We start from the raw sequence: 23,956 nt of genomic DNA on the forward strand, positions 1-23,956 counted from the left end.
TTTAATTGTAAATATTTTTATGTCTGCCTCCTCTTTTGGAGTGTGTGCTCCCTGTGGGAAGGGAATGTGTCATTTTGTTTCTACTTTTTGTTTCTATGCATTGTATCCAGTGGGTGTTCAAAGCAAACTATTAGTAAAAGAAAAAAATGTATTTGCAAGCTTTGCTATTAGGGAAGAATTGGGGTTTTCATTACTATAGAACAAAACATAGAATAAAGAAACAGAGTGCAGATGCCAGGAGGAGGAGGAACAGGAGGGGTGTGAGGAGAAGGAGGCAGAGAAGAAGAAGGAGGAGAAAGAAGGAGCAAGGAGGAGGAGAAGGAACCAAAGGTAGGCAGAGAAGAAAGTATAGTCCACCAGACACGACAGCAGGAGGAAAACCAGCATGGCCTAATGGATAGAGTCAGGCCCGGGAGTCCGAAGAACCTGGGTTTTAATTCTGGCTCCATCACTTGTCTGCTGTGTGACTTTGGACAAGTCACTTCACTTCTCTGTGCTCAGCTACCTCATCTGAAAAAAGGGGGTGATGACTGTGAGCCCCACGTGGGACATGGACGCTTCTAAACCTGATTAGCTTGTATCTACCCCAGAGCATAGTACAGTATGCAATACAGACACAGTGTCAAATACACAGTAAGCACTTGACAAATGCCATTAAAAAACACAGAAGAAAATAAAGGAAAGGACCAAGGAGAGTGATGAGGGAATTAGGAAAAATCTCAGCAGGGGACCCAAGATATAACAGCAGCAAAGACCTGGAATACTGCACTTATAGACCTAAGCACCCCAGGGGGGCAGGGATTCTGTTCCACCTGATTTTCTTCACACAGTGCTTGGTTTAGAATAAATGCTTTAAGGAATTCAACAGTAATTACATTGAGATACAAAAGGTGGGGAGAGGACAGGCAATTTATCCCCATTTTACAGAGGAAGAAACTGAGGCACAGAGAAGTTAAGTGCTGAGAGCACACAGTGGTCAAATGATGGAGCTAGGGCTAGAACCCTAATCCCGGCTCCGCCAATTGCCAGCTCTGTGACTTTGGGCAAGTCACTTCACTTGCAGCTTCACTGAGCAGCGTGGCTCAGTGGAAAGAGCCCGGGCTTTGGAGTCAGAGGTCATGGGTTCGAATCCCGGCTCTGCCACATGTCTGCTGTGTGACCTTGGGCAAGTCACTTAACTTCTCTGAGCCTCAGTTACCTCATCTGTAAAATGGGGATGAAGACCGTGAGCCCCACGTGGGACAACCTGATCACCTTGTAACCTCCCTAGCGCTTAGAACAGTGCCTTGCACATAGTAAGCGCTTAATAAATGCTATTATTATTATTATTATTATTATTCACTTCTCTGGGCCTCAGTTACCTGTGAGCCCCCCGTGGGACAACCTGATCACCTTGTATCCTCCCCAGCGCTTAGAACGGTGCTTTGCACATAGTAAGCGCTTACTAAATGCCATTAAAAAAAAGTCATTCATTCATTCAGTCGTATTTATTGAGCGCTTACTGTGTGCAGAGCACCGTACTAAGCGCTGGGGAAGCAGCGTGGCTCAGTGGAAAGAGCACAGGCTTTGGAGTCAGAGATCGTGGGTTCAAATCCGGCTCCACCACTTGTCAGCTGTGTGACCCTGGGCAAGTCACTTCACTTCCCTGGGCCTCAGTTCCCTCATCTGGAAAATGGGGATGAAGACTGTGAGCCCCACGGGGGACAACCTGATTATCTTGTATCTACCCCAGCGCTTAGAACAGTGCTTTGCACATAGTAAGCGCTTAATAAATGCCATTAAAAAAAACAACAAAAAAAACACCACCCAGGTCTCCTAACTGCAAGCTCTGGGCTCTTCCTACTAAGCCATATTGCTGCTGCACTGCTCTCTCATTGTTTCAGAGCTGCATTTTAGAGGTGCTTCCAGGGCTGACACCGCTGATCTCGTGGGCCCAGAAATTAGCTTTAAAGCTAGTATTCCAATCAAATCAAAAGTCAGACCATTCTTAATAAGTGGGGTCCCGAGCACCCTTCCTAGCCCTTTGGCTTAAAGCAGCACCCTTTTCTCTAGGGTGCTTCCCGTTTGAGGACCGTGAGAGGAAAACATCGGCAGAAATATTTCCTCCGCACAAAGAGTACAAAAAGAGTACCATAATTATGGTAGTTATTAAGCACTTCCTACATGCTGAAGCACTGCGCTGAGCCCTGGGGCAGGTACAGAAAATTAGTTTGGACATGGAACTGTCCCACACAAGGTTCCCAGTCTAAGAGGAGGGGTAGATGAGATAGATTTTTACAGATGAGGAAAATGAGAACCTCAGAAAGGTTACATGGCTGTCCCAGGATCACAAAGCAGGACAGTGGCAGAGCTGGGATTAGAACACAGGTCTCTTGACTTCCAGTCCCATGCTCTTTCCATTAGTCAGCCACATTTATTGAGCACTTACTGTGTGCACAGCACTGAACTAAGCACTTGGGAGAATACGACAGATTAGGGAGACACATTCCCTGCCCATAAGGAGTTTACAGTCTAGTCAGGAAGAAACACATGACTATAATAAAGAAATATAAATAAATAAATGACATTCCAAGAAAAAAAAGAAAAAAGACAGAAGTAAAAGAAAAACAGAGGGGCAGTGCTTACCTGGAACCGTCGACTGAAGAATATTATTGCCCACGCGGCGTGCAAACATTACATGTCTCTGATGAGACCCATTATAAATGAAGTAAAATTCAGCATCCTTAGGGAGATAAACATTTTTGCCGAACTTTGCAAATACAGTCACCTGCCCCTGAAAAGAGAATAAGTTACTTGTAGACTTACACATTCTCATTTAGCTCAGCTGCCAACAAAATGTTCCTACAGCTAAAAATGGCATTAACAAAATTCAATCCCCAGTATCGTAGTCTAAATATTACCTATGCTCTGCCCAAAAATCATATTTCTGGGAGATGGGAAATTTATATATGGGTGGGTGATTTTTATATCTGCCTCCTAGCAGGGAGTGATGGTCCGACTTGTGAGCCAGGGTAATAACAGTGGTAGTTGTTAAGCACTTACTATGTGCCAAGCATTGTACTAAGCACTGGGGTAGATACAACATCACCAGGTCCCAGATGAGGTTCAGAGTCTATGTAAGAAGAAGAAGAGGTTCTGAATTCCCATTTTCCAGATAGGGAAATTGAGGCACAGAGATGAGATTTGCCCAAAGTCACCCAGCAGGTAAGTGACAGAGCCAGAATTAGAACCCAGGTTCTCTGACTCTCGGGTCCAAGCTCTTTCCACTAGACCACACTGCCTATGCAGGCCATTTCTGAGTATTTAAAAGGCTCGCATTTCCAACCAATCAGTTCACCAGTAATACATACTGAGTGCCTGTTTTTTGCAAAGCACTTCGCTGGGAAAGTGCCACTGAATAAGAGATAGTCCCTGCATTCAAAGAGCTTATGCTCTAAGTGGACAGGCCCAAATTATTCATACATAATTGGGAGATTGAGATAGAAAGAAAGGCTACTGCTTTTGACAGTAGTACAGAAGTACAGAATCATTGAATGAATGCAAGTCAACGTGAAAAATCAAGAATATGCCCAAGTGCTAATAGAAAGCGTATAAAAGTAAGAGTTTAGGGTGGTAGTTGAGTGAACATCAACAAGGAGAGGGGCAGGGAAGGGCTCCTGGAGGTGGGAATCAGAAGGGCTTTGAAGATGGGAAGAAATGAAGAATAAACTGGCTGATCTGGAGAGGGAGGAAATTCCACACAGGAGGAAGTGACAGTAAAGGGTCAGAGTCAGAAACAGGACACAGTGAGGTGAACTTGGGAAGAACTACGAGTATGAGTTACGGTTTAGTGGGAGAAGGGAACCGATAATCAATCAATAATATTTACTGAGCACTCACTAAGTGCAGAGAACTGTACTAAGTGCTTGGGAGAGCACAATACAGCAGATAAAAGGGAGAGAAATGCGTGAGAGCTTTAAACTAATGTTCAGGAGTTTGTGCTCCATGTGGAAAGGGAAACCATTAGAGATTTATTCCTTACTTCCTTTCACTGCTCTCCTACTGGCTAATGTCACTAAATTCACCACCCCAAGACTCCCTCTTCTTTGAGTTAGTACAAACTTTCTAATCCTGGTGTGACCTTCTTTTCTTCCCTTTCCAATCTGTACCATATGTTGCTGCTTGGCTCATTTTCCCAAAGTGTGCTCAGTCCACATCTCTCCTCTCATCTCCCTGCATCAAGCAAAAATTTGGCTCTCCTCCACCTGGTCCCACCTTACCTATCTGCTCAGCATGGCTCAGTGGAAAGAGGATGGGCTTGGGAGCCAAAGGTCATGGGTTCTAATCCTGACTCCGCTACTTGTCAGTTGTGTGACTTTGGACAAGTCACTTAACTTCTCTGTGACTCAGTTATCTCATCTGTAAAATGGGGATTAAGACTGTGAGCCCCACGTGGGACAACCTGATCGCCTTGTATCCCCCCCACACACACCAGAGTTTAGAACAGTGCATTGCACATAGTGAGTGCTTAACAAATGCCATCATCATCATCTTCTCCTACTATTCCCCAGCTCACCATATTCATTCCCCCCATGCTGTATCTCGCTTAGAGGCAGCATGGCCTAGTGGAAACAGTACAGTCCTGGGAGTCGGAGGACTGGGGTTCTAATCCAAGTCCCACCACTTTACCTGCTGGGTGACCTTGGGCAAGTCACTTCTCTGGGACTCATTTTCCTCATCTGCAAAATAAAGATTTGATACCTGTTCTCCCTCCTACTTAGACTGCGAGCCCCATGTGGGACTTGATGATCTCGTATTTACCCCAGAGCTTAATACAGTGTTTGGCACTCAAAAAGCACTGAACAAATATTATTATCTTCCATCCCCATCCCCTCACTTACGCTGGTCTCCTGGCTTAGACCTCCTCCCTCCCCAAATCATAAAGACCACAACTTACTCCTCATTCAAATCCCTCCTAAAATCCCGCCTCCATCAACAAGCTTACCCCGATTAATTTTCCAGTACCCTGAGCCAAATCATCCCTTCAATTAATTTTAGCCCTTATGAACTGATTAGCATTTACAGTCTCCTCAGTAGTAATGCCTATGGGTCCGCTTAATTTATTTGGTTTTGACCACTTTAGTTGTGTTTTGATGTTTGACACCCCATTAGAGTGCAAACTCCTTGTAGACAGAGAACTTGTCCCTCTTTTTTCTGTATTTCCCAAGCACCTACTACAATGTACTGCACCCAGTGGATGCTCAATTCATGCTACAACTACTCTGAGAAGCAGCACAGCCTAATAGAAAGAGCACGGTCCAGGAAGTCGGAAGGACCTGGGTGCTAATCTCGCCTCTGCCAGACGTCTGCTTTGACACCTTGGGAAAGTCACTTTACTTCTCCGTGCCTCAGTTCCCTTTTCCATAAAATGAAGAATTAAAACTGTGAGCCCTACATGGGACATGAACTGTGTCCAACCTGATTAGCGTGTATTTATCCCAAAACTTAGTACAGTGGCTGGCACATAGTAAGCATTTAATAAATACTATTAAAAAAAAATAAAAATAAAAACCCTTCCACAACTGTGGGATACTCATTCATTCAATCGTATTTACTGAGCGCTTACTGTGTGCAGAGCACTGTACTAAGCGCTTGGGAAGTACAAGTCGGCAACATCCAAGGCATGTTAACCTAGAAGGATTAGAGAAGCAGCGTGGCTTAGTGGAAAGAGCATGGGCTTTGGAGTCAGAGGTCTTGGGTTCAAATTCTGACTCCGCCAATTGTCAGCTGTGTGACTTTGGGCAAGTCACTTAACTTCTCTGTGCTTCACTTACCTCATCTATAAAATAGGGATTAAGACTGTAAGCCCCCCACTGTGGGACAACCTGATCACCTTGTAACCTCCCCAGCGCTTAGAACAGTGCTTTGCACATAGTAAGCACTTAATAAATACCATTATTATTATTATTATTAAAGGGACAGGACCACCCACCCTGGAAACTCAAGATGCTTCTGGGAATTAGCATTCAAGAAATGGAGGCAAACAAACAGGCAAAACATCAATAAATTGCCAGGAGAGAAACTTGAGGAAGTCAAATCAACAGGCGGGAGATGGAGGAAAAAGAAAGGTGGATGAACCTGCCTATCCATTCTACAAAGCGACTGGTGAACTCTCCCTCCCCTCAGCCATAAATGTCCCGACAGAGCGGGGCCCTTGGGGAGTGGGAGGGACTCCCAGGGTGGGGAAGAAGGGGGACGCCTGTGGGAGTTGAGGAAGTGGAGGGAAAGTGGTGGAAAGGGTGGGAAGGAAAGTGGTGGAAAGGGTGACCCACCTGGCGAGGCTCCAGAGAGAAGCTAGTCAGGTGCAGAGAGGAGCTTAAGCTTTTTGGCACTTGCCTGAACCAAACACAAACTCATACTCAGCAATTTCCTCAGCCCTTTATTCTGACTTTGAGGGAAGTAAAGATTGGAAAGAGGCATGAAACCAGGTTGCAAACTGCGCAAACCTTCACCTGATACAGGTCGGGATAATTCAAGGCAGGTAACAAACTTTAAATCAAACACGACCCAGCCTTTAAGACAAAAGCAACATCAGATTCAGACTGTGACTGTGATTCAGACTTTTAGACTGTGAGCCCACCGTTTAGACTGTGAGCCCACCTTTTAGACTGTGAGTCCACCTTTTAGACTGTGAGCCCACTCTTTTAGACTGTGAGCCCACTGTTGGGTAGGGACTGTCTCTATATGTTGCCAACTTGTACTTCCCAAGCGCTTAGTACAGTGCTCTGCACACAGTAAGCGCTCAATAAATACAATTGATTGATTGATTGACTGCTTCAGCATCTCTTTCCGGAAGCCACGCTACTCTTTAATCTCTTCAAACCCAACTATCTAACCCTGTGGAACATGTATAAGCTCAATTTCAAAATTCCCCCACAATGTTTTTTCTTATGCTTTACAGGTTTCTTTGGGTTGTTTCCGAGCTTAAGTTAGAATTTTTGATTCTGATTGCATGCTCCAAAGCCACCTCCAGTTCCCAGAGAGACCCATCCATTTTTTATATAATCAATTGAGAGCAAGGAGCCAAGAAAAATCCACCATACAATAGCTTCAAAAACTACAGGAAAGGGATCTGAAAAAGCAGAAAACAATAACAAATGTCCAACATGACTGAGGGAGGAAGTTTTGATGAAATTCCATTTCCTAAAAAAGGAAGAACAGCTTGCTTTAGCCCAGTTCCACGTTGCTAGAGTGACTGTTAATTATCCATGGAGAGAATTGTCCTGACATGTGCCTGAATGTTTTGTGTTTTTTTTTTAATAGGAAACAAGCTGCATAAAAAGATCGCAGTCTCTCGGGTATCTGATCCGCATCTATCCAAAACACCTATCTTATTACTGTTTTACTTGGTTGGGTGAAGCAGAACAAGGATGTTCAGAAAGAGTTTAATTACAGCCCTTCTTGCTGAAAACACACACAGACACACACATACAATATAATCCTGATATTTCTATTGTGCTTATACCATGCTTTTGATTGTAGGTGCCAATGAATGATCCCAGGAAGGGTTACACAGGATGAAGCAGCCTCATTTCAAGAGGTAACAAGAACTAAACCCACAGTTTAATGACCAAGACTGGATTAATCCAGAGCTTGAAAAAATATTCCACAATGGTAATATGTTTAGTGAAAGAGAGAGAGAAATAGACAAGGAGAGAGCAGAAAAACACGGAAAAGGCTGCTTCATTTTTGAGGGGAGGAGGATGAGATGTAGCAAGGAAGAACAGCTTCACTCAGGGAAGGCAAAAACACTAAAAAAGCTGATCAGGAAGGAGTACATTATGGGAATAATCATGCAGTTCTGTTGTAACTCAGAAGAGATTAAGCTGCTGGAATTGCCAGTTTTGGGTCAAGAATACCAAGGAGCCCATGATAATTTTAGTTAAAGAGTTTGAACCTTGAAGTCACAGTCAAATTTCGATTTTGGGAATTCTAAGTAGCTCTCTTCAATGCCCCAGCTTCACCTGATTCTTGGTTTTAGGCAACTGAATTTTCTATGCATCTCCCGATATCACTAGCAGAAACAATATCTCTGCAGAAACAGAAAGGACGTTTGCCGCTTGTTCACCCCACTGCTCTTCTCAGACAATGTTCCAAACCCTCCTGGTACTTACTATATGCCAAGCACTGAGTAAAGTAATCAATGGTATTTATTGAGTGCTTACTGTGTGCAGAGCACTGTACTAAACACTTGGGAGAGTACAGTACAATATGGTTAGTATACACATTCCCTGCCCACAAGGAGATTACAGTCTAAGAGAAGAAACAGACATAAAAATAAGTTATGGATATGTACGTAAGTGCTGTAGGGCTTGATGTCTGTCTACCCCCTTCTAGAATGCAATTGTTTATTGCTGTATTGTACTCTCCCAAGTACTTAGTACAGTGTTTTGCACACAGTAAGTGCTCAATAAATATGACTGACTGCATGAATACAGATGGGGTGAATATCAAGTGCTAAAAGAGTACAGAATCAAGTGCAAGGGCAACATAGAAGGGAGAGGGAGTAGGGGAAATGAGGGCTTAGTTGGGGAAGGCCTCTCGGAGGAGATGTGATTTTAGGAGGGCTTGAAGGTGGGGAGAGTTGTGGTCTGTTGGATATTAAAGGGGAGGAAGTTTCGGCCAGAAGCCAGATATGGGGAGGTGGGGGTCAGTGGGGAGATAGATGAGACTGAGGTACAGTGAGTAGGTTAGCTTTGGAGGAGCAAAGTGTGTGGCCCCCTTTGCAGTAGGAAATCAGCGAGATAAGATAGGAGGGAATGAGCTGATTGAGGGCTTTAAGGCCAACGGTAAAGAGATTCCATTTGACGGAGAGGTGGATGGGCAACCACTGGAGGTTCTTGAAGAGTGGGAGACGCGGACTGAAGTTTCTTCAGATAAAAGATCTGGACAGCAGAGTGAAATAAGGACTGGGGTGGAAAGAGATGGGAGGCAGGAGGTCAGTGAGCAGGATAAAAGTGATTGGATCAGCATAGTTTGAATGTAAAGGAAAGGCCACGTTTCAGCAACATTGTGAACGCACAACTGACAGGATTTGGTGACAGACTTAATATGTGCATTGAATGAGAGAGTTGACGAGGATAATGTCAAGATTACGAGCTCGAGAGAAAGGAAGATAGTGTTGCTGTCCACGGTGACAGGAAAGTTGGAGGGAGGAAAGGGTTTGGGTGGGAAGATGAGGAGTTCTGTTTTGGACATGTTAACTTTCAGGTGTCGGTGGGACATCCAGAGAAGTCCTGGTGGCAGGAGGAAATGCAAGCCTGCAGAGAAGACAAAAGGTTAGGGTAGGAAAGGTAGGTTTGGGAATCACCCACGTAAAGATGGCAATTGAAAGGAGCGGATTTAGATGGAGAATAGAAGGGAACCAGAACCGAGGAACTCCCACTGAGAGAATGTAGGAGACAGAGAAGGAGCCTGCAAAAGAGATTAAGAAGGAGTAGCCAGAAAGACAGAAGGAGAACCAGGAGAGGACAGTATCAATGAAGCCAAAATTAGATCATCTCCTGGTGAAGGAAAAGGAAAAATGTACAAAACCAAGCACCCAGAGGAGAAAAATGAAGCTAAGGGTGCCTGTCCCTAACCAGTGTCTTACAAAGTTGCTCATGAAGGGATTCATGCCAGGAGAAGCTGTTCTATGTGGTTAATGGAGAAGATTACTATCAATCCAGTCCTCTCCTAGTAGAAGCAGTCGTATTTACTGAGCACCCACTTGGTGTGGTGCACTGTATTAGGTGCTTGGGGAGTGCAGAATAAAGAAGTGACTTGTTCCCTGCCCACAGAGAGCTTACACTCCAATGGGGGAGACAAACATAAAAACATCCACAATTACAGGGGTCAAAATAAATCTTTGAATACATATATTCATTATAAGAGAAGCAGCGTGGCTCAGTGGAAAGAGCACGGGCTTTGGAGTCAGAGGTCATGGGTTCAAATTCCGGCTCCACCAACTGTCAGCTGTGTGACTTTGGGCAAGTCACTTAACTTCTCTGGGCCTCAGTTACCTCATCTGTAAAATGGGGATGAAGACTGTGAGCCCCCTGTGGGACAACCTGATCACCTTGTAACCTCCCCCAGCGCTTAAAACAGTGCTTTGCACATAGTAAGCGGTTAATAAATGCCATCATTATTATACATACATACACGTACTAAGGATGCACAGGAGTAACTTCACAAGGGGAGTTGGTTGATGTGTTTATACTGCTTAGGATGCTGGGAAATTAGATGGGGAAGGCTTGCTGGGGGAAGAAGGACTTTAGGAGGGTTTTAAAGAGGAGAGATTTGTGGTCTGCCAGGTTTTGGAAGGGGATGGGAAGGATGGAGCAGTGCCAATGAGAGGGCAGAGGCACTTGAGACAGGAAAACCAAACGCCACATGTTGGGGGAGAGAGGACGAAGCCACTGCTGGAGCTTTCTCTAAGGAAAGCTAGGCCATGCCTCCTCATCTTGCCCCACATCCCTCCCAGACCCATCACTTCCCCTTCACTTCTTCACTAGGACTGACTCCTGTTTCTCTGCACCAACAATACGAGCACTTTAAACCCTGGTTCTGAGTAATCTAAGCGGAAACAGCATGTGAGAGCGATGCACTGCCGGCGTCTCCAATTTCATACTCCTGCTGGCAGTTATCAATTGGCAGATCCTATCGATTGAGCACCTACTGTGTGCAGAGCACTGTACTAAGTGCTTGGGAGAGTACAGCAAGAGGAAGAAGACGTAGCCCCCGTCCTCAAAGCGCTTACACACAGTAGGGCTCAAAATTTAAAGCATTATGGGAGAGGCAAAAAGAAAATAAAAAGGTGGGAAGGAGGGACGGTGGAAAGAGGGGACTCCACAGACTAGATGCTGTGGAAAGTAATGTGCAGGCCATTTGGTGGCAACATAGCCTTAGCAGAAGTAACACCATTTTGAGAAACATAGAAGGGAACTTTTCATACGCACATTACTTTCTACAATGCCTGACTTTTAAACCCCCAGCAGTTTGGTAACTTTCTAAATACAGTCGAGGAAAAACAAAGTAAATGAAAAAGAAAAGTTTACTCCCTCTAGCTCCAACGAAAGAGGGCTTTGAGGCAGGCAAGCTACTCCTCTTTGTGTAAATGTGAGCCCCTTAAAAGTTCTTGGTCAAATAGAGCTAAATCTCCCAAGTTTAAAAAGAAATGTAGCCCTGCCCGAAGGCGGAGAGCTAGAAGAAAGAGCTCGGGTCTTAAACACGGAGACAGGTATCTGGCATCAGCTGGAAACCAAAGTGCCTCTTCAACTTTCTGCTTGGGAGAAGGAACCACAAAAGAGCACACTGAAGACTGCACACCCAATTTCAAATGGATACTAATATGAAGTTCCTGTCTAGGAGGAATTAAGAACAAGAAATAAATCCTGGTAGACAGTAGGAAATGACTCAACAGGGAAGGGGCAAGCTACTGTTAATAATAATTAATACTTATGCCATTTATTAAATGCTTACTATGTAACAAGCACTGAGGTAAATACAAGATAATCAGGTCCCATATGGGGCTCACAGTCCAAGAAGGAAGAATAGGTATTGGATCCCCATTTTACAGTGGAGGAAACTGAGGCACAGAGAAGTTAAGTGCCTTACCCAAGGTCACCCAACAAGCAAAGTTTAAGAACTCAGGTCCTCTCACTGCCAGGCCCATGCTCTTTCCACTAGGCCACATTGCTTGGATACCGCTGTATTCCAAGTAACTCTGTAGCTGTTGCCATGTATCACCTTGGATATTAATCCATCAGTGGAACTGACTGAGCACTACAAGGTACTCAGCACTTGGGAGAGTATAACAGAAGCAAGATACACGCTTCCTGCTCAGGGAAACTTACAAACTAATGGGGGAAGATAAGACAAAAATGACTTACAAATAGAAGGAGCGGAAGGTGGTCGCAAGAGCTCCCATCTCCCCGAAGACTGTAAGCTCCTTGAGGGCGGTGAGCGCATCTACCAACTCTCCTACATTATACTTATCCCAAGCGCTTAGGGCAGTGCTCTGTACACCACAAAACAGTCAATAAATACCACTGATTGACTGATTGAGGTGCATGCATCCCCATCAGCATTAAATACATGAATAAATAATTGAATATACAAAGAAAAACACAAACTGGTACATAAATGCAGAGGATCAGATAAATCAGTGCCGAAGGTGGCCACATCAGCGGTAGCACCCTCTGCTCCTCTGCTGCTCACCTCCTCACTGTGCCTCCTTCTCGCCTGTCCCGCCGTCGACCCCGGGACCCACATCCTTCCCCTTGGCCTGGAATGCCCTCCCTCTGCACATAATAATAATAATAATAATGATGGCATTTGTTAAGCGCTTACTATGTGCAGAGCACTGTTCTAAGCGCTGTGGGGGGATACAAGGTGATCAAGTTGTCCCACGTGGGGCTCACAGTCTTAATCCCCATTTTACAGATGAGGGAACTGAGGCTCAGAGAAGTTAAGTGACTTGCCCAAGGTCACACAGCAGACATGTGGCGGAGCCGGGATTCGAACCCATGACCTCTGACTCCAAAGCCCGTGCTCTTTCCAATGAGCCACGCTGCTTCTCCAAGCTAGCTCTCTTCCTCCCTTCAAAGCCCTACTGAGAGCTCACCTCCACCAGGAAGCCTTCCCAGACTGAGCCCCCTTTTTCCTCTCCCCCTCCCCATCCCCCCCGCCCTACCTCCTTCCCCTCCCCACAGCACTTGTATATATTTGTACCGATTTATTACTCTATTTATTTTAATTGTACACACTTACTATTCTATTTATTTTGTTAATTACGTGCATATAGCTTTCATTTTACTTGTTCTGATGATTTTTTGTTCTGACATGTTTTGTGGTCTGTCTCCTCCTTCTAGACTGTGAGCCCGTTGTTGGGTAGGGACCGTCTCAATACATGTTGCCGACTTGTACTTCCCAAGCGCTTAGTCCAGGGCTCTGCACACAGTAAGCGCTCAACAAATACGACTGAATGAATGAATCAGGTAAGACTGTCTGGAGGAGGTGGGATTTCAGGAGGGCTTTGAAGGGGGAGAGGAGGGAGTGATTTCCAGGCCATTCCCTGGTTTAACTGACACATCACCTACTTTTGATACAATGTCACTGGGGTTCTCCCAAGTGTTCAGAACACTAACATTTCACACGTTTCAAGGATTTCACGAACGCTATCGATTGGGTTGATGTGCTTTAAAACTCCTCTATAGTAAGCACTTTATAAATGCCATTATAAAAATTTCAATGAACAATTCTTGTCATTTCCCACTTAGTATAGTATGCTGCACATGGCAGAAGGTCAAGAAATCTAATCAATTGATTAAACAAAGGGAGAGGAATCAAACAAAATCAACACTCTTTGCCCTCACCCGGCATCGACCAGCAGCAAACCTGAGCTAAGAATTCTCCAGGCCAGAGTTCTCTTTTAATAAAGCTCTCAGAGAATCCATGAAAAGAAAAGAAATCTTCTCTTCAGCTACCAGCAGGAACTATCCCTTTCTGGGAACTCCCCAGACTCCCTCCTGCCACAAGCATTTTAAAAGAAAATGTTATTCATTAACTCTGATTCATGCCCAGTCTTCTTTTTCTATTGATGGTCTTCGTTTTCAGGAAACTGCCCAAGGTTTCCAGTGCTTTTTGGAAAGACAAATCTGCCAGGTGCGGCCGTCTCTTTTCGTGGGTGCATCATCTGGTCTCCCCATTAGATGGACCGTATTTTTAGACCGCGAATGTTTTTGCATCTTCCTCCTGGTACATGCTTACGTCAAAATCATCTGACTGGAGGATGACCTTAAATGGGAATCAGCATTTTACCCAGCACATAAAAACTCAGATCCTGGATAAACCCGATTTAGACACAATGGTCAGAGTTAAAATACTCTCCCAGAGCTGCAAATGGAAGAGTTTTTCACAACCTTTTTTGAGGCAATAACTAGACAGCTGGAGTTGACATGCTGATGGGGGGGAAAATGCCCCCAATTCCACAGATAAACTGTCACAACAAGGACTGCCACTTCAAAAACCTATTTAAATCTTCTTCTCAAGAAGTCATCATGACTCTGGGGTGTACAATCAGCCCTTCTATAGCCCGCATCTGTTTCGCACTTCTGAATCAATCAATGGTATTCATGGAGTGCTCACTGTGCATAGAGCACTGTACTACAGGCTTGGGAGACTACAAATGCAGTTCTTCTAGACTGTGAGCCCACTGTTGGGTCGGGACCATCTCTATATGCTGCCAACTTGTACTTCCCAAGCGCTTAGTACAGCGCTCTGCACACAGTAAGCGCTCAATAAATACGATTGATTGATTCCCCGCAGGGAACGTGTCTGTTTATTGTTGCACTGCATTCTCTCAAGCGCTTACTAAAGTGCTCTGCACACAGGAAGCGCTCAATATATATGATTGAATTAATTAATTACTACACTACAACAGAGTTGGTAGACACGTCCCCGGCCCAAAGTGAGCTTACTCGACCACTGTTAGAGAAGCAGCATGGCTCAGTGGGAAAGAGCCCGGGCTTTGGAGTCAGAGGTCATGGGTTCAAATCCTGGCTCCGCCACTTGTCAGCTGTGTGACTTTGGGCAAGTCACTTAACTTCTCTGTGCCTCAGTTCCCTCATCTGTAAAATGGGGGTGAAGACTGTGAGCCCCACGTGGGACAACCTCATCACCTTGTATCCCCCCAGTGCTTAGAACAGTGCTTTGCACATAGTAAGCGCTTAATAAATGCCATTATTATTATTATTATTAGAGAAAGTGGGCCTGGTCATCTGAAAATGCAGGTTTATCTGGGTTGAGAAGAATGCAGCATCATATATGCACACCCTTGGCCAAGGCGTCCACACTAGTGTGAGCTTTCTGCTAAGCAAGGCTCTTCGGTACCACAGTCCCTGCATAGTCCAGTCATCGGCGGAAGGGGAGCATGTGATGGCGGCGTGGGGGGAGCACGTGACCGCCACGCGATCACAGCATGGGACAATTGGCAGAGCTGGGATTTGAACCCACGACCTCTGGCTCCCAAGCCCGGGCTCTTTCCACTGAGCCACGCGGCTTCTCGCCGGGCTTGGGAGTCGCAGGTCGTGGGTTCGAATCCCAGCTCCGCCTCTTGTCAGCTGTGTGACGTTGGGCAAGTCACTTCACTTCTTAGAACAGTGCTCAGCGCTTAGGACAGTGCTCAGCGCTTAGAACAGTGCTTTGCACATAGGAAGCGCTTAATAAATGTCATTACTTTTTTTTCCTCTGTGCCTCAGTGACCTCATCTGTAAAATGGGGAGCAAGACTGTGAGCCCCATGTGGCTCAACCTGATCACCTTGTATCTATCCCATTCATTCATTCAATCGTATTTATTTATCCCAGCACTTAGAACGGTGCTCAGCACGTAGTAAGCGCTTAATAAGTACCATTATTATTATTATTAGGAGACCCGACTTATAACAAGGTGCGGCACATAGAGCCCATCAACCTTTCTTCAATCAATCAGTGGTAATTGTTAGTGCTTACAGTGTGTAGAGCACTGTACTAAGCACTTGGAAAAGTGCAATACAACAGAGTCGGTAGAGACGGTCCCTGCCCTCTGAAACCCACAAGCCAGTGGATGAGCTCACAAGCTAATAGAGGAGTTTACCATCTTAGAAGCTTCTACTTCCATCAGACAGACCTTCAATCAATCATATTTGTTGAACGCTATGTGCAGAGGACTGTACTAAGCACTTGGGGGAAAACAACAGAACAGAATACAACAGAACAGATTTGGAAGACGTGTTACAAGTCCACAGGAGCCCTCTGAGTTTAGTCTCTCTAGTTACAGCCACCATGTGAGGAAGATGAGGAGACCCTGCAGAGGAGTCATCCATGGCAATTAAAGCAGAGAAGCAGCGTGGCTCAGTGGGAAGAGCCCGGGCTTTGGAGTCAGAGGTCGCGGGTTCGAATCCCGGCTCTGCCAATTGTCAGCTGTGTGACTTTGGGCAAGTCACTTCACTTCTCTGTGCCTCAGTTACCTCATCTATAAAATGGGGATTAAGACTGTGGGACAGCCTGATGGCTTTGTAACCTCCCCCGCGCTTAGAACAGTGCTTTGCACATAGTAAATGCTTAATAAATGCCATCATTAATTAAAGCGATGAGAAGCCAGTCGTACACGGAAAACTAAAGGAACTACAGTGGCTCATTCAAGAGAAGAGAAAATCAAGTGGGAGATAACAGCCATCGAAGCATGTTAATGACTTTTATGAGGCGGAATTGTTCTCTTTTTTCCTTAGAGGACCTATAATGATGGATTTTATTAATCACTTATTGGGTGTTAAATACAGAGATAGGTTTACGAGAATCGGATTGGACATGGTCCTTGTACGCACTCAATAAGAGACAGGGAGAGAAGAGTTTTATCCCCATTTTTCAGGTGAGGAAACTATACCGTACTTTATAAAGGCCACCCAGCAAGGGAGTTGCAGAGCCAGGACTAGAACCTACGTCTTCTAACTCCCAAACTCATGCTCTTTCCATTAGGCCACGCTACCTCCTGTTAGTGTTGGATGATGATGATGAGATTCTGGGGATTAAAATCACATTATTTTCATCAGTAATGTGGTGCCAGTAACAATAGTGTATATATACATATATAGTCATATAATAATAATAATTGTGGTATTTGTTAAGCGCTTACTATGTGTCAGGCACTTTACTAAGCATTGGGGTGGATACAAGCAAATCAGGTTGGACACAGTCCCCGTCCTGCATGGGGCTTTCAGTCTTAATCCCCATTTTACAGACGAGGGAACTGAGGCCTGGAGAAGTTAAGCGACTTGCTCAAGGTCACACAGCAAACTAGTGGAGCCAGCATTGGAACTCAAGTACTTCTGATCCCAGGCCTCTGCTCTGTCCACTAGGCCACACTGATTTTCTGGTTATATATTGGCTTTATATGTAAATATATATTGGTTATATTAAGAGAAAAAAGTTGGTGTCATTTGATGAAGGCATAAGAAGGAAATAAAGCGTTTCTGCAGTCGATCACCATATCGTCACCGTGATAACTTCCGTAAAGGGGGGTCCCCTTCTGCGTAAAAAATATCCAAATGCTCGTAAAAGAGATCTACAACTCAAATCTTCTAATTCCCCATCCTACTCAAATTAGTGGTAGGAATGCACACCAAACATTCTGTAGACTTGAACAATTGCCGGGTTGAATCACTACTCTAAAACTCTCCTGGAAAAGCCTTTGTTCTGGTGGCCCAGCTGGCCCAAATGACAATGAATCAGGCCGTTGATGACATATTTGGCATTGCAAACAACGGAAAGGAAAGGGGGCTTAGAGTTCCCAATGCGGAATGAGGGACGGAATTCCTGAGGGTTATCCTGGCCAAGTTTATCTGGGACCATGACATAATGGATTACCCTTCTAAGATTAACCCCAGATTCTCTGGAACATCAGGAAAGAGCTGTTAAAGGCTCTCTCTTTTTTAATTGTATGTGGTAGGCATTTACTACGTGCCAGGCACTGTACTAAGTCCATGAGACAAAGTGAAGTGGAATGGAGACATCCTGGAGCATATAATATAGCACATTTGCGAACATTTGCTCGTATATCTGGCCCAAAAATGATATCTGTGTTACGGATTCCTATTCCTGTTCACCACCGGAGTGGTAATTGCCAAATATTTATTGAGAAGCAACATGGTTCAATGGAAAGAGCCTGAACTTGGGAGTCAGAGGTCACGAGTTTGAATTCCGGCTCTGCCACTTGTCAGCTGTGTGACTTTGGGCAAGTCACAACTTTTCTGGGCCTCGGTTACCTCAGCTGTAAAATGGGGATTAAGACTGTGAGCCCCCCGTGGGAAACCTGGCAACCTTGCATCTACCCCAGAGTTTAGAGCAGTGCTTGGCACATAGCAAGGGCTTAACAAATACCATCGTCATCATTATTATTACCGAGGGAGAAACAAGTTAATCAGATGGGACACAGACCATGTCCCACGTGGGGCTCCCAGACTTAATCCTCGTTTTGCAGATGAGGCAACTGAGGCACAGAGAAGTGAAGTGATTTGCCCAAGGTCACACAGCTGACAGAGCAGAGCTGGGATTAGAAACCAGGTCCTCTGACACCCAGGCCTGTGCTCTTTCCACTAGGCCACGCTGCTCTCCTACTTTTTTTTCCTTTTAAATGACCCATTTGATATATCAATCAATGGTTTTTATTAAATACCTGCATGCAAAGCCCTGTGCTAAACACTTGCCACAGTACTGCTGAAGCAAGACCCTATTTTCAAGGAGTTTTCACTCTACAGGGGAAGTTGGTCAGAAGAGATGCTTTTCAGACAGTGGGAGCAGAAGGTGGTGGGTTTTCTAAGGAGTCGTGTTCCAGGAAAGTAGTAAGCTTCAGGGAGACAATATGTTCCTGTCAGCTACCATGGTTACAAATAGCATTTGAGAAACTGCATGTTCATTTTCAATTTCCTCCACTTGTCTCCTATGTCACCTCAGGCAAGTCACTTTACTTCTCTGTGCCTCAGTTACCTCATCATGTAAAATGGAGATGAAGACTGTGAGCCCCATGTGATGATGATGGCAACTGATATTTAAGTGCTTTCTTTTGTGCCAGGCACTGAACTATGGTAGACACAAGCAAATCTAGTTGGACACAGTCCTTGTCCCATATAGGCCACACAGTCTCAATCCCCATTTTACAGATGAGGTAACTGAGGCACAGAGAAGTGAAGCGACTTGCCCGAGGTCACACAGCAGACAAGCGGCATAGCTGACGTTAGAACCCAGGTCCGGGCTCTTTTCACTAGGTCATGTGTGGGACGTGGACTGATTAGCTTATATTTAGCCCGGCACTTAACGTAGTACCTGGCACATAGTAAGTATTTAACAAACACCATAAAAAAATGTATTATTGCAGACAAGCCCTACCCTTGTAATTAAGCAGAGAACAAATGAGCAACTGAAGGGCTGAAGGGACTGTCAACTCGAGACCTCAAGTCTAAATTCAGACTGGTGATGAATGAAAGAGGTTACCTCCCAGTGACTCAACTGAGCCCTCAGAAACAGGTACTCTGAATAAATTCAACAAAAGCCCAAACCAATCAGACAACTGTAGTGATTGAGCACTTGTGTTCAGAGCACCATATTAAGGACTTTGCTTTCAACCTCTTGTGGACACACCAATACACAAGGAGTAGCAGTCTGCTACTGGAAGCCTGCGGGGATGTCTCAGGAAGAACAATGGGAGACGTGTGTTCAAACCACTTCTCGTGGGTGGTGAGATCCCTGTTTTGTGTATGTTACTGTACCCCAGAGACTGGGAAAACCCCCGCTCACGTAGTAATAACACTGACTGAACTTTCAGGAAGCACACAATTGCTCTGAAGAAAGCCGTCGATATGACCTGCCTTGGAGAGCCATCCCTCTACAATTCCTTAAGTCTGGCCATGCAGACTCTCAAGTCAGTAGTCTTACTCATTTTATTATTCTTTGAAAAAAGCCCAGCTAGGCAAAATGGTTTCGGCATGAACTGACAATCAGCAGGGCTGGCTTTAGACAGAGCCATAAAGTTGGATTTGGGGGGCCAAGTATGAAATCGTATTTCTGTTACGTAGTATGATGAGGTGAGGTGCTGAGCCCACTGTTGGGTAGGGACTGTCCCTATATGTTGCCAATTTGTACTTCCCAAGTGCTTAGTACAGTGCTCTGCACATAGTAAGCGCTCAATAAATATGATTGATGATGATGATGATGATGATGGAGAACTTATTTGGCTTTGTGTACATATTTATTCTATTTATTTTATTTTGTTAATATGTTTTGTTTTGTTCTCTGTCTCCCCCTTCTAGACTGTGAGCCCATTGTTGGGTAGGGACCGTCTCTATATGTTGCCAACTTGTACTTCCCAAGCGCTTAGTACAGTGCTCTGCACACAGTAAGCGCTCAATAAATACGATTGAATGAATGAATGACTTGGGAGAGAATAGCAGAGATACAAGCCATGATCCAGGCTTTCAATGAGCTTATAGTCTTTATACCAGGAACTAGAATTCTTCTCATTTAAGAAAATCCTGTACCCAACCACACTGATATCACTCGGGAAAGAACTAAGTCCAAACAAAATGGGAGAAGAGAAAAGGAGGGAAGGGGCCCCACCAGCCATGACCACTGCCCAGCCCTGCCTTGTCCCAGGCCCACGGAAAGGGACGAACGCTTGCACTGGGCAGCTGATAGCCTTTCCCAAAGAATACGGCTATACAGAATTCGGAATCCAGTCAGATCAAACAGTTTAAAGAATTTCTTAGGATGTACAAGAAAGTCACGGAAGGCTATTTCCTGGATTGCGTTAAAGATTTCATGACAAGGGAGGTTAAACCAGAATAAAGAGGTTAGAGGTTGCCGTTCAAATAAACCCATTCTCCACAGACGTGCATGCTGCTTCCTCTGCCAGCGGCCAGGGACCGGGCCCTGGAATAGTGACAGAAGGCAGCCAAGTCAATCCCGGGAATGTGGGAGGAGAGACTTTATCTCCCAGTGAGGAGGGCTGTCATCCTCTAAACATAGAGGAGAGGCCGTGACCTTCTAGACTGTGAGCCCGTTGTTGGGTAGGGATCGTCTCTATATGTTGCCAATTTGTACTTCCCAAGCGTTTAGTCCAGTGCTCTGCACACAGTAAGCGCTCAATAAATATGACTGATTGATCTATTCTATTTATTTTATTTTGTTAATATGTTTGGTTTCGTTCTCTGTCTCCCCCTTCTAGACTGTGAGCCCGCTGTTGGGTCGGGACCGTCTCTATATGTTGCCAACTTGTACTTCCCAAGCGCTTAGTACAGTGCTCTGCACACAGTAAGCGCTCAATAAATATGATTGATTGATTGATCTATTCTATTTATTTTATTTTGTTAATATGTTTGGTTTTGTTCTCTGTCTCCCCCTTTTAGACTGTGAGCCCACTGTTGGGTAGGGACTGTCTCTATATCATCATCAATCGTATTTATTGAGCGCTTACTATGTGCAGAGCACTGTACTAAGCGCTTGGGAAGTACAAATTGGCAACATATAGAGACAGTCCCTACCCAACAGTGGGCTCACAGTCTAAAAGGGGGAGACAGAGAACAAAACCAAACATACTATATGTTGACAACTTGTACTTCCCAAGCGCTTGGTACAGTGCTCTGCACACAGTAAGCGCTCAATAAATACGATTGATTGATTGATTAGTACAGTGCTCTGCACACAGAAAGCGCTCAATACGATTGAATGAATGAATGGTCTGTCTGCCTAACTCATATACAGTTCGCCTTTTCCCTGCCTCGTCCTGACAATCTGACAATACATTATTTGTGTCTGTCTCCCCCACTAGATCATAAGCTCCTTGAGGGCAGAGATTGTGTCTACTCCTGCCACAGTGACTGAAGAACTCTGTCTTTCCCTGGCATGCTCCAGGGAAGCAGCATGGCTCAGTGGAAAGAGCATGGGCTTGGGAATCAAAGGTTATGGGTTCAAAGCCCAGCTCTGCCACTTGTCAGCTGTGTGACCTTGGGCAAGCCACTTAATTTCTCTGTGCCTGTTACCTCATCTGTAAAATGAGGATTAAAACTGTGAGCCCCACGTGGGACAACCTGATTACCTTGTATCCCCCCCAGCGCTTAGAACAGTGCTTCACACATAGTAAGCACTTAACAAATACCATTATTACACTGTGGACCACCCCCTTCTCCTCAACACGTTATCTGACCTTGGCTTCACTGACTCCGTCCTCTCCTGGTTCTCCTCTTATCTCTCCGGTCGTTCTTTCTCAGTCTCTTTTGCAGGCTCCTCCTCCCCCTCCCATCCTCTTACTGTGGGGGTTCCCCAAGGTTCAGTGCTTGGTCCCCTTCTGTTCTCAGTCTACACTCACTCCCTTGGTGACCTCATTCGCTCCCACGGCTTCAACTATCATCTCTACGCTGATGACACCCAGATCTACATCTCTGCCCCTGCTCTCTCCCCCTCCCTCCAGGCTCGCATCTCCTCCTGCCTTCAGGACATCTCCATCTGGATGTCCGCCCGCCACCTAAAGCTCAACATGTCGAAGACTGAGCTCCTTGTCTTCCCTCCCAAACCTTGTCCTCTCCCTAACTTTCCCATCTCTGTTGACGGCACTACCATCCTTCCCGTCTCACAAGCCCGCAACCTCGGTGTCATCCTCGACTCCGCTCTCTCATTCACCCCTCACATCCAAGCCGTCACCAAAACCTGCCGGTCTCAGCTCCGCAACATTGCCAAGATCCGCCCTTTCCTCTCCATCCAAACCGCTACCCTGCTCATTCAAGCTCTCATCCTATCCCGTCTGGACTACTGCACTAGCCTTCTCTCTGATCTCCCATCCTCGTGTCTCTCTCCACTTCAATCCATACTTCATGCTGCTGCCCGGATTATCTTTGTCCAGAAACGCTCTGGACATATTAGTCCCCTCCTCAAAAACCTCCAATGGCTACCGATCAATCTGCGCATCAGGCAGAAACTCCTCACCCTGGGCTTCAAGGCTGTCCATCACCTCGCCCCCTCCTACCTCACCTCCCTTCTCTCCTTCTACTGCCCAGCCCGCACCCTCCGCTCCTCCACCACTAATCTCCTCACTGTACCTCGCTCTCGCCTGTCCCGCCATCGACCCCCGGCCCACGTCATCCCCCGGGCCTGGAATGCCCTCCCTCTGCCCATCCGCCAAGCTAGCTCTCTTCCTCCCTTCAAGGCCCTGCTGAGAGCTCACCTCCTCCAGGAGGCCTTCCCAGACTGAGCCCCTTCTTTCCTCTCCCCTCGTCCCCCTCTCCATCCCCCCGTCTTACCTCCTTCCCTTCCCCACAGTACCTGTATATATGTATATATGGTTGTACATATTTATTACTCTATTTATTTATTTATTTATTTATTTTACTTGTACATTTCTATCCTACTTATTTTATTTTGTTGGTATGTTTGGTTCTGTTCTCTGTCTCCCCCTTTTAGACTGTGAGCCCACTGTTGGGTAGGGACTGTCTCTATGTGATGCCAATTTGTACTTCCCAAGCGCTTAGTACAGTGCTCTGCACATAGTAAGCGCTCAATAAATACGATTGATTGATTGATTGATGCTCCATACACACTGGGCCTTCTCAGCCCCCCTCTCAGCACCTCCAGAGCAAAGGAAACGTCCGGCACTTGCCACCTCACCTCCCTACAAACTCTCAGCTCCCCTCACCTCAGCTGAGCAAACCGCCTTCCCTTAATGATGGCATTTTCCCTTCCAACCACCCAGGGATGGGACCAGCTCCCCTCCGCATTATCAAGGAGACTTCATCCTGTCCTGTTTTCCACCATCCCAGCGGGAATGAGAACGGCATCTGCAGTGTGAGGCCTCACAAAACCGCTTGGCAGCCAACGGATGCTTAGCCACTACTGTGGACTCTGAATCATAAAGAGAAATTCTGCTCCTCTAGCCACAGCTCCCCACTGACTTGTTTTGGTTTTGTGTTACTGAACATTTGTCCTTGCCCCTTATGTTGAATATTTTAGTATTTCATTACTCCCAATAATAATAATAATAATTTTGGTATTTGTTAAGCGCTATGTGCAAAGCACTGTTCTAAGCCCAATCCATGTTGCCTCCAGCTCTACCCCCGGACACACCTATATTCAGAGATTGTGAGCCCCTAAAAGGACAGAGTCTCACCTGTATACTCTTACCCAGTGCTTAATACAGTGCTCTGCACACAGTAAGAGCTTGCTCTGCACATAGTAAGTGCTCAATAAATACGATTGATTGATTGATTGATTAATAAGTACTACTACTACTACTATTAGAGGAGGAAGAAAAGCCAGCAGAGAGGAAGAAGCAACAAAGGACATGTTCTATGATGGGGAGTGACTGAACTGAAGGGTGATATGAAGGATAAGGAGAGAAGGTCAGTAAAACAGAGCCAC

At 45.4% G+C, this 23,956-nt stretch overlaps 1 protein-coding gene across 1 annotated transcript in view; it reads right to left on the reverse strand.

Annotated features, from left to right (window-relative positions):
• Nucleotides 1–23,956, reverse strand: part of ARHGEF28 (Rho guanine nucleotide exchange factor 28) — a 265,840-nt gene that overhangs the window by 205,120 nt on the left and 36,764 nt on the right. The window contains exon 2 of the mRNA XM_038765447.1: nucleotides 2,626–2,773. Within this exon, the coding sequence (XP_038621375.1) occupies nucleotides 2,626–2,773 (148 nt within the window). The remainder of the gene's footprint in view (nucleotides 1–2,625; nucleotides 2,774–23,956) is intronic.

Source organism: Tachyglossus aculeatus, chromosome 23 (genome assembly GCF_015852505.1).
Source record: "Tachyglossus aculeatus isolate mTacAcu1 chromosome 23, mTacAcu1.pri, whole genome shotgun sequence".
NCBI classification, from domain to species: Eukaryota; Metazoa; Chordata; class Mammalia; order Monotremata; family Tachyglossidae; genus Tachyglossus; species Tachyglossus aculeatus.